This window comes from Perca fluviatilis, chromosome 10 (assembly GCF_010015445.1).
Source record: "Perca fluviatilis chromosome 10, GENO_Pfluv_1.0, whole genome shotgun sequence".
Lineage (NCBI taxonomy): Eukaryota > Metazoa > Chordata > Actinopteri > Perciformes > Percidae > Perca > Perca fluviatilis.
In genome coordinates this window covers 20,915,236-20,926,927 of record NC_053121.1, presented here as the reverse complement: position 1 = coordinate 20,926,927, position 11,692 = coordinate 20,915,236, and the positions used below count along the sequence as shown (strand labels likewise).

Genomic DNA, 11,692 nt, shown 5'->3' with positions numbered 1-11,692 from the left:
CAAGCTCGGGAAAGATTTCTTCTCGGAGAGCACGCAGGTCTTCTTTCATCTCTTCTCGATTCTTTTGCACCTCCTGATGAAGGTTTTCAATTTGAGACTTAATATCCTTAATTACAGCCTCTCGGTGCATATGCAGTTCCGTTCTGAGAGCACGCAGTGAAATTGGAGAATCGTCATCTTGCGTTTGTTCGGCCATTTTCCTTTCACCGCTTTCTGTCTTCGTATTACGGATTGTCGGTGTAACTTTTTTGCACGAGCTCGGTTTCATGTCGAAAGGTTTGTAACAACAACTCTTTGCCAAAAAAATGGTAACTTTTTCACACGATTGACTATAGTCTATTGAGCAATAATCATGTATTTATTCGAGGAGCTCCCTTTTTCTGCTACTCACTCCATGCGGGCGGAAGCGGAAGTCCCCCTGTTGTGTATATTTCTGTTTCCCTGTTCATTGTGTGTTTCTGTTTATCCTGTTTTGACTGTGGGTTCTGTGGATTGTGTATTTCTGTTTCCTGTTTTATTGTGATAGTCCGTTTTCTGTCTTGTCGTGTCTAGTTTTACTTCCTGCATTTTCCCGCCTTGCCTGATTGTCCTGCCCCGCCCTAATGTGTTTCACCTTTTGTATCACCTGTTCCTTGTTTGCTCATCACCTCTTGTATTTAGCCTCTGTGTTCCCTTTGTCCGTTTTGCCCGTCAGTTTGTGGTCCTGGTCCTGTCAGCATGTTTTAGCCTGTTGCCATTGTTTTTTATTTCTTCCTGCGTGATTTTGTAAGTTTTCCCTTTGAGTTTTTCCGTGTGCTTTTTCCAGTCTCTGTGCTACCGTTTTTTATTATAATAAATTCTCAATCTCAAACCATCTCCTGCCTGCCTGCCTATCCCTGCGTTTGGGTCCACTATCTTCTGCTAATTGTAACAAATTTCTAAGCAAATCAGCCATTTGTTAGGCAAGACAAATTCAGCCAAAAAAAACACTTATTGATGTTGCGTATGATGATGATGATCAAGAGAATAAAAGCTGTCTAAATCCAAATGCTTCTTAAATAAAAACTGGCAAATTGAATTGAGAAGTAACAAGCTAAAGAAACTCTCAATTTGTGTCTCTACAGAAACAAATTAATTTGAATCCTGCATTGTTTACATCCATGTTTACTTGCTAACCTGCCGCATGCACAGGCACGAGATAAGCAAAACAGGGACCCACTCATAGAAAAGCAGCTCCATAGGGCTATAGGTCAAAACTCCAAAAGGAACCATTAAATCGGGTTTCAAGGCTTCAAGGATGATTATTAGTTTAGAAATGGAGCAATTGAATGCTACATGTTACTATCTTAAAGAAAACTATGTTCCTGTTTTTTAACTTGAATGTTTTAAAAGTGTAGTCTATAACTAAAGTGTAGAGAATGGTCAATGATATTCAAAAAGGGGCTTTCTATTATGGATGGTTGTTGCCAGTTATTGTATTAAGGATGTTCTCAGCATGAATAAATTACCCTGGCAACTTCATCTGAAGGGGGTACAGGGGAAATCTGTATTTATTTGAAATCTTATTAATTCCTGAAACAAGCAAATTCAGAAAAATTCAGAAACAAGTTAGGACCTACATTATTTTACACATTTTCTTTATATACCATGTATTTGATGAACAGCTGGAGTCCAGATGCTGTTTGAGCTGCTGGTTTCTGTTTCTGTTTACTGAAGAGATATATATTAGGTACTCTAAAACTGATGACCGTTTGCTGCATGCATGATCACAGCTGCAGTCCTTTTATGTTGTTTTTCAACTACCTAGAAAATAATATTCTTATTAAATGTAAAACAAAATATACAATATATAAATACTGCACACCTGTTGCATGACAACTCTTGCAATAACAGCAAGACCGATAGTAGCCTTTTGTGACGTGACGTTCTGCGTCTTTTAGCTTCAAACACTTAGGATTTCACAAGCTTGAAGGATGACGCACAAAGAGAAGAGGTTAGGGCACACAGTGTGAGCTGGCAGTCGATTGATGTCATCCACGCTTCAATGGCTTTGTACATCGCGTGGTATCCACTAGTTATTTTGTTCAGATTTAAGAATGGATCACAGATGTTGACTTGCTTTCTGTCACATTTCTTAACATCTGCATCTTAAAAAACTACATGTTCAGTCCCTCTTTTGCTCTAATGAGAAGTGCAGTTTTTTCCCCCAGTAATGTTGCATACTGTACACATTGTCACCTTATTAATTTATTTATTGATGTTTTACATTCAATTATAGATAAAGTAATCCACTTAGTCCAAATAAGCAAAATGGAGAGACTTCACATACTGCGCAGGCCTGTGGGCTTTGTAGGACTCCACCTTGTTGTACTCACCCACTTCCCCTTAACGGCCTAAAGGCAGGAAGAGAAAAGAGGCAGAAGAGGAAGAGAGACAAAGGGGGATGGGCTTGTTGCTTTCATTTAAAGTAAAATAATACAGAAGTGAGAAGTTTAGCAGACACCCTCAAAAAAAGAGAGAGAGAGAGAGAGAGAAATATGAGGTGAATCAGAAAGACAAGACTCAGATAGAAAGTAGGGCTACATGCAATTATGGCTCCTTGGAAGAGTACCACTACGGAGCGGTATGGTGTAGGTAAGTCAGTATGTGCTCACTTGACTGTGTGTGTACGTGTGCACGCGTGTGTGCGCACATACATTTTGTGTCTCTCTGTTTAGTCGTGATGGTAAACTCCGTGCTGTGAATAAGTACAAGAAAAATCGATGCCCATCACTTCCTGCTTAACAGGATGTGAACAGGTGCTAACGGTCTCACAGAACTTTAGGATATACACATCAGCTGTAATTCCCCCAAAAGAACTTGAATCCTAAAATCATATTCACCATTAAACTTCAGTGCAACAGAACTTATAAGAGCTACAGTGGATTGTGTGTGGGATAAAATCAAAAACAAAATACCATCCTAAAAAATGAGTGGCAGTTAGTAGGCAATCTTTATGCATTACACATTTTGTTGCGCATAAGCAAGAAAATAAATTATTCTCGAAAATTACAATTTAAGGTTTGGAAAGATTGATTTTGGCACCAGGAACAAATCCTGTAGTTTATCTGGTATGTGGGTTGAATATGGCCGAGCTGATCTGCATGTGTTGCCGTTAGATATGCGAGACAGACACAAACGGAATACAGATTTCTGACTTCTAATATAGATTTTAATAGCAGAGGTTCACTGGCCTGTTGCTGATAATGCATTGATTTATTAGTTACTTGCAAAAGTCAGGCATATAGTTTGCTTTTTAAATGGTGAGTAAAGACAATTTTTAAGCTGTTCTACCGCTTTATATCTTAAGATTGATGGTGAAAATGGCAATGAATTATATAAGCCATTTTGAATCAATTACTGATAAGATTACTCATTGAAGTGTTGTATCTACTGTATGTATACTATACATATATATAGACTGAATATCTTTCTGTTCTGTGTAAGACTACAACACAGGAAGTGGAAGAAGGAAGGACGTTTTTTTTTTTTTTAACATCTAAATACTGTAGAAACCACATAATGGCATTCAATGTGCGCACGTACGATTTCATTTTGGAAGAATGATATATCTCAAATGAAGTATTAGTCTGTGTGCCACCTTTTATACAGACACAAGAATGATGTTATTTAGCAGTCATTTTGTAGCAGTGTAACTGTTTGTTCAGTACCAAAACCACGAAGTATAGGATTGAGCAAAGCAAGCCTGTGAGTTAGTGCATACAGACAATGCCAGTTTCACTGCTACGTTTACTATCTGCAACAAACTGATATCCAATGCATTCCTTGCAGTGAGGCAGTGTTTTGTAGCTGCTGCCTTGTCCTTTGCCATTTTTCTGCTGCTGCCTTGCTTATTCCTACTGCAAACACCTGTGACTACCACTGCTTGTACAGTAAATCCAAGGCTGTAACTGACAATTATACTCATTATTGAGTCGTCTGCAGATTCATTTTTAGATGAATCATTTAGTCTATGAATTTTCAGAAAATAGTGAACAGTTTCCATCATTTCTAGTCTATTTCCTTTGTATTTAATTACATTTTTTGTATTCTATATTTCATCTCATTTTTAAAATCTTAATTTAAATTTTATTGCTTATTGTTTTAAATGTTAATGGTTTTCTTTGCCTGTGGGAAGCACTTTGAATTACCTCTGTGTTTGAAATGTGCTATGTAAATGAAGCTGCCTCGCCTTCCCCTAATCATCACATTTACCCAGAGGCCGAGTTGACATGTTCAGATTGCTCGTTTTATCTGACCACTATGAAATAGGATTAGAGCCACATGTAAAAATATATATATATATATATATATATATATATATATATATATATATATATATATATATATATATATATATATATTTTGAGTTCAGAGTTTAAAGTCAGAATTTTGACTTTATTCTCAGAACTGAAATGTTTCACATGTGGCTCTAATTCTCTTCCGTAGGCCACCAACAGTCCCAAACTCAAAGATATGTAATAGCCCTACATTTGAAGAGCTGGAGGCTGGTACTCAAACAATTGTTAATGAGTAAGGCTATCAAAAATAACATCCAAGTGATTTTCTTTTAATTGAGTAGTTTAATCGATAAGCTGTTAATCTATTCATTTTGGCTCTATGTTAATCATTTTAAATGTCATGTGCCGCTCATGTAAATGTTCTTATTATACATTCATGATGTAAATACATTGTTGGTGCAGTAAAGGAGTCTGGAAAAAGGAAGAGAAAAGAAGGAAATGTTGGTGGAATAAACTTCCGTTTTCTTTTTTTTTTTTTAAACAACGGTCTATCAATCATCAGATTGTAACCATTTCTTTTTCAGTTAAGTGGAATTTTGTTGGCAAAGGAGAGAAGCAGCTTTCCCTCGAGATAGGAGATGCGGTCCAGGTCCAGGAGGTCTGTGATGGTGAGAATACCTCAAAACATAAAAAATATACTATTATTGTCACATACGTATATTGCATGTATGGTGCTTCTATAAACCTTTTTATGTTTTTTTTTTGTTTTTTGTACTTGTTTATCAGTGAAACATTTAAGAAATGTTAATATTATAATACATGTGGCTTGTCCTAAATATAAACCAGCTGCCTTGAACAAAATGGGAACTATTGTGAAAAAGATAATACTACTTACAGATTGTACTTACAGAGTTAAAGTAAAATATGTTATCGGTATGTCAGTATTTTATACATTTCACAGGATAAGAGAATTTAAATAACTTACATGATAAATAACTATCATGGTTATAGGTTATATATTATTATTATTATTATTATTATTATTATTATTATTATTATTATTATAGGTTATTATTATACCAGTTAAAGATTGTATGCATCCTAGTTTTGGCTCTAGGTTTTAGTCCTCCAACATATAGTCTAGACACTATGATGTCATATGGCGAGGTGACAGTCAATTTGTCTTTCAGGATGGTATAGAGGCTACTTGGTTAGGAACAGGTCCCAACGGGTAAGAAACACACACACACACACACACACACACACACACACACACACACACACACACACACACACACACACACACACTGTGTATCACATAGATTTTTCCAGAAAGGTGACAATAACACAATGCATGACATTCAACCAGCTTTATAAGCGACTTTGAGTCTGTGAAAAGCGCTATATAAATTAAATGTATTATTATTATTATTATTATTATTATTATTATTATTATTCAACTGGGAGATCTTTTCTAGTTTATTTTTGTGCATAGGAAATATGAGAGCTACCGCTGATTTTTTTTTTGTTCTTATTCATCTCCCCCACACATTTTCTCTTCAGGGAGTGTTCCCTGCCAGTTATGTCCATCTTAAGGAGGTCATCGTTGAAAACCGAGAGTGAGTGGACTTAAAAAAATCTTCATCTAACACAAAAGGTTATGTTGATGAATTGATGTTTTCATGTATGTGTGTGCGACTACAGAGGTGATGAGGTAGTGATGTCTTCAGAGATGCCCTTGGTGAAGGAGGTGACCACCACATTGAGGGAGTGGGGAAGCATATGGAAGCAGCTCTTTGTGGTAAAAACAAACATACAAGCAAATACACTTTGTGCATGTGAATGTGTGTATGTCTGATTGTAACACCATACATCTACCTGTGCAGGTCAATAAACGGATGCGTGTAAAGCAGGTCCAGAGGCTGATGTGGGAGCTAATGGAGTGGCGTTCCCAGCTCCTGTCTGGCACTCTGCCCAATGACGAATTCAAGGAGCTTAAGCAAAAAGTCACCTCCAAGATTGACTATGGCAACAAGTATGTCTGCTCAAAAGCAAAATCACTTGTTCACAATATGGTCACTGTTCGAAGCTGATCTTTCTAAGCAAACTAGATATCTCCCATCTCACCTACCTGTTTACATATTTTCAACATTTTCAAACTCTTCTCTCCCTTATCTTTCTTCCTTCTCTTATCCCTCCTGCCCCATCACCCCTCTTGTCTTCTTCCTTTCCTCATTTCCACCTCCACTTGTTGCCTTTTTTGTCATTTGTCCTTTGTACACCTTCCATCAATCTCCCCAATCCTCACCTGAGCGGTATCTCTTACTTCCTACCACAGGATCCTGGAGCTGGACCAGGTGGTTCGGGACGAGAATGGAAACATCTTGGACCCAGAAAGGGCTAGTGTCATCAGTCTGTTTCGGGCCCACGAGGAGGCCACAGCCAAGATCAATGAGCGCATCAAAGAAGAGCAGGTCAGAAAAGAGATGAGAAGGCAGTGCAGTGGGGAGCAGAAAAAACAGAACTATGAGGGAAAGGGGCACACAGAAAGAGAGAGAATCTCATGGGTGGATGTGACGGCAGATGTTGCTATTACAATTTCATTTCTTTGGCAACATATTTGATGTTGCTCTGGTTTGACTGCACTAGACTTCCCAGAGACATGTACACCATGGGATGAAATCAAAATGTCATTTTATTTAATCTTTTATCATAAGAAAGTAGTCAAATGAAACTTTATCTGCATGAAAATGCCATGTATAATACATTTTACTTGCCAATCATTTCTGCCAGCCAAGTCTAATTAAGAATTCCCTTCCTTACAAATTGGCTTGACCTCACATGTACTCATTAGTAAGATGAGGACATACAGTACTCTATTATGAATTTCTTTTTCCATGATTTTCTTCTCCCTTACAAACTCAAAATCTGGATGCTGCAGTGGGTACATCCAAGAATGAAGTAACCAACTATTATTAATTGTTATACCAGCCAACCAGATTTATGAAGAACTTGAAATTAAGGCTTTTGGCTGGCAATTTATCCTGTTAAACCCTTGTCCCAAGTTAACCTCCTACAACTATTCTTTCCTGCAGTCCAACGTCCAGACTGACCACAGCGGGATCTCAGCACGGATCCAATCTTCCCCCACCCATAGCCTCTACGTCTTCGTCAGGAACTTTGTCTGTCGCATCGGAGAGGACTCTGAGCTCTTCATGTCCCTCTATGACCCCATCAAGCAGACCATCATCAGGTGTCCTCTCTTAGCTTCAGTCCCTAACCTCATACGGGTGTGTTCTTTTCAGGTTGATTTGAGGATTTAAAGCCCCAGATTCATATGCTAGTTTAAATGTAAATAATAAACTGATTTTGAAGTCTGGCATATTTAATGTAACTCCCCCTCCATGCATTTAATCAATTTTGGGGTGTAGCATTGAGTTACATTGAGATAGAAAACAAAGTGCGTGACTATAAACAGCTATTGTTGTTTGTTCTGAATTTCATATGTCAACGATTAAGATCATAAAATAAGTCCTTTTCATCCATGAAATAAAATAAAAATATGGGGAAATTAAGATGGAGTGGGTTTACATTAGCCTCCACTATTAGTACCGATTTACTGAAATTAATGAAAATACTGTTGAAGTTAAGATTTTCTTTACCTCACCTCCATCCCTCAGCTCAGCTGTCTATATGCCTCTCCTTCTCTTCACTTGCTCCCTCATTTGTCATCTCTCATTCATTGTTGAACCCCACTAAATTAGAACAATGGGATGACAAATATAAGAATACAGAAAACACAAATTATAGGGCAGCAGATACTGACTGGCAGCGCTATGTGGTGCCTGACAGTGCTGATGCTAAGCCCTGTCACTCACTGTCATGCTGGGGTATATCTCAGTCTCAGCCACTGCTGCTGGGAGTATTAAGATAGATAGACCAAGATCAATCATGTTTTTCTCAACCCTACCATCGTTCGATCGTCTCTTACTTTCATGGCATTTGTCCTGGCTCATTTAATGTTATTATGTTGGTTTGATTGGTTAAATGCTTAGCTTTTTCCTTTTGTACTACCCATTTCCTCACATTGTCTACCTGGCTGTCTCTCTCTGAAAGAACTGGTAGATTGTGGGTTTTATGACAGGAATGTTTTAGGAACTTTTTTCTCAGCTTTGATTTACCCTGCTGTGCCTATATACACTTTCTGTCTGTCTGTCTTGCTGTCTATCTTCCTATTCATCCCTCTATCAGCATTTGGCACATGAAGGAACATGCTATGGGGAATAGAGGGCTTGTATTTTTAGCGATTCAGTCTAAATTTGTATGCAGCTGCACTGGTTAACAGTGGATCCACGTACCTATCAGCTTATGACTGAAACATTTGAGCTTAATTTTTTCTAGAAATCATGTAATGTCACGTCCGTAAACTGCACATAGCACTCCCATGTACACCGGACAGAGTACCTTAATATGAGGGAGGCAAACAGTCCAGCTTTATCTGGACCAAGCACTCGCTCAGTCCTGACTTGGACAGAGATAGAATTTCTATCTTTTTATTTTATCCCTTCCTGCAGGTGGAAAAGTTTCAGTCATGGGGAATGAGATTATCTTTATTTCAACTGCAATCTCTATTACTATGTGTGTCTGTATATTTAAATATTGTGTATTATAGCGTTACAGGACAGTAATAACAACTCTTTTCCATGCTTTGTGCAGTGAGAACTACTTGGTACGCTGGGGCAGCAAAGGATTCCCCAAGGAGATTGACATGCTCAACAACCTGAAGGTTGTCTTTACAGTAAGTGACCACAGGAGGGCACTATCTCACCGTCTCTTAGCACTACAGACACTCCACTGTTTAGGAATGAATGGAGGTGTTTGGTGTTTTAAGCCCCCAATGTCATCTTCCAGGCAGCGCCACATGGAAGGCACTAGGCTTAGGCAAGGATTAGGGTTAGGGTTGCCTTGAAGTTGACGGTGGGGGCTTAAAACACCATCGAGCATGAATGGATGAATGGATGGATTTAGAAGATGGCATTGTTTTTTCATTTTCTCTTTTCTACTTAACCTTATGTCTCCCAACTTCTATTTCCTCCTTCTTTCCATCCTTGTATCTCTTATTCTCACTTCATTGCTATACTTCTTCTTTTGCTTTCTTTCTTCTCTGTTCTCCTTTCTCTGTTTTTCTCTGCCAGGACCTGGGAAACAAGGACCTGTGCAGAGACAAGATTTATCTGATCTGCCAGATAGTGAGAGTGGGCAGGATGGACCTGAAAGAGACAAACAACAAGAAGTGCACTCAAGGCCTGAGGCGGCCATTCGGGGTGGCAGGTACTTGAAGATCAGCCAATAAAACATTGTTTTGGTTAATGGGGCTGCTAAATTACCAATCCAAGTGTTCAAGAAATGTGCAAAGTATTATTATTAGTTGCTTTTAGTAGCCTCTCTCTTAAAGCTGCAGTATATGTGCATATGTGTCATTTCACTGCCAAATGTCACCCGTTTAGTCACCCGTTTAGCCAACAATATTGGCCTTTAGTTGCTTCAGTCATTTTTGTTTTTGTTCCCTCAAGGCCAGAGTAATTTTCTCTGTTTTGTCCGCCGCTGCTGCTTTTGCAGGTATTATCAGCCATATTTAAACTAAAACATTGATGGTGATTGTCCACTACTTTTCCCCTACCCTTAGGCTATAATTGCTCCCACAGGCTCAACAAAGTTGTCTATATCCTCAATTACCTCAGAAAACAGCTATCAGTGTTTGTACAATAGTCTGGCCTGTTTTGCTAGACTAGTGTGTGATAGAGATTTATGTACAAAATGTTCACAGAGGCTGTGCTTTTGTGTTAACTGATGTGAATCCACATCAGACATGACTATAGCATTTTATTTATTTTTCCTCATCACAGACACATTTGTTTTCCTTTTCTTGGCAGTTATGGACATTACTGATCTCATCAAAGGGAAGATCGAATGCGATGAGGAGAAGCAGTTTTTCATCCCGTTTTTCCCGTATGTCCTGTTTTCCCCTTCCATGACTCACGAATCCTCTGTAATTAAATAGCAATATTGCAATTTTGTGTGTGAAGGTTTCTTCATCTGCACAATTTTGTGTTTTTCAAGTGCATTTTTGTGTGTGTGTGTTTGTTTGGCTCCAGTGTAGTTGCTGAGAATGACTTCCTCCACACGTTGCTGAACAAAGTGACAGCATCACGAGGAGACAGTGGTGGACAAGGTACTGTTCTGAACTTACAGGCTTCTCTCTCTGTTTCCTATTGTGACTATTCTGCCAAGGTTAGTGGTCCTGTGCGCATGAAAGGTTCCCACTCGACTGTGTATGCTGCAGTCGTTTGTGGTCAGACAAAATAGCCATTTCTCATCACCTCTCTCTGCTCTGCTCTGTGGGTGAGAAAAAAGGAGGACATTATCCTGATGGATAGCATGCACCCTCGAGCCGATGTTTTCATAATACTTTATTTCTCCCTCAATCGGCGTCCAGTGACAGTCTGCTGCCTGCTACCTCATGTTTATGGCTGACTTTGACAGCCCCTATGGGTGGCACGGTCTTGTTCCACATAGAGTAACCCCACATGTTGGACGGCACTGTCATATTGCTCAGCTTTTATCTTTCCTCTCGCTCCTGAAAGCCCTGGGCACAACCTAGATATGAAAGGGGCACCCATACGAGCAGATATGGAAGGAGCACGTGAGGCTGCCAGATGTCTGTTCTTAACATTACTCGCCCCTAAACTCTCCTTCCTCTTACTTTGAGATACTTCTAACACACACATACACACACACACACACACACACACACACACACACACACACACACACACACACACACACACACACACACACACACACACACACACACACACACACACACACACACACAGTATTCCCTGTAGGTATGTGGTTAGCCTTGAAAATGTGGGTTTGTGACATAGTCTAGATCTCACCAACTATGAATTTCCCTAAAATAGCTCACCCCTTTTTCCATGTTCTTTGTCTATACTTTCTCACATAATTTCTTTGAAAGCTTTGAGAGCCCACATTGTTTAGGACTAAATTCCAGCCTATTTTTAACAGTTTTACATCCCTTTCGCAAACAGGAAACAGACATTTTATAGTATTATTGATTACAGTCTAGTCTGTAACAACAGCAGACATGTTCACATCCCTGCTTCACCTTGGAACACTTTAACATTATGCTCCCCATAGATAAGCACTAGCATTTTACACAAAGTGGATCTCACTTTAAGTTCAGCTCTCACGCTGAATGTTTCAGGGTTTCTGTAGGTCCTGAAAACGTCTTTAAATGTTTTCAATTCAGTTTTAACAGTACTGGGCCTTGACATTTCTTATTCATTTATTTTGCTTTAATATGAATTTACTTAACTGCAGAGAGAAATAAAAACTCCTCTCTGGATCCA

At 38.9% G+C, this 11,692-nt stretch overlaps 1 protein-coding gene across 1 annotated transcript in view; it reads left to right on the top strand.

Annotated features, from left to right (window-relative positions):
- The first annotated feature begins 2,468 nt into the window (after positions 1 to 2,468).
- LOC120567463 (dedicator of cytokinesis protein 2) overlaps positions 2,469 to 11,692 on the top strand; it is a 51,603-nt gene continuing 42,379 nt past the window's right edge. Inside the window, exons 1-12 of the mRNA XM_039814435.1 lie at positions 2,469 to 2,613; positions 4,844 to 4,927; positions 5,450 to 5,490; positions 5,823 to 5,878; positions 5,964 to 6,060; positions 6,146 to 6,294; positions 6,598 to 6,733; positions 7,355 to 7,512; positions 8,976 to 9,057; positions 9,455 to 9,590; positions 10,193 to 10,268; positions 10,415 to 10,491. Of these exons, the coding sequence (XP_039670369.1) occupies positions 2,571 to 2,613; positions 4,844 to 4,927; positions 5,450 to 5,490; positions 5,823 to 5,878; positions 5,964 to 6,060; positions 6,146 to 6,294; positions 6,598 to 6,733; positions 7,355 to 7,512; positions 8,976 to 9,057; positions 9,455 to 9,590; positions 10,193 to 10,268; positions 10,415 to 10,491 (1,135 nt within the window). The 5' untranslated portion in view covers positions 2,469 to 2,570. The remainder of the gene's footprint in view (positions 2,614 to 4,843; positions 4,928 to 5,449; positions 5,491 to 5,822; positions 5,879 to 5,963; positions 6,061 to 6,145; positions 6,295 to 6,597; positions 6,734 to 7,354; positions 7,513 to 8,975; positions 9,058 to 9,454; positions 9,591 to 10,192; positions 10,269 to 10,414; positions 10,492 to 11,692) is intronic.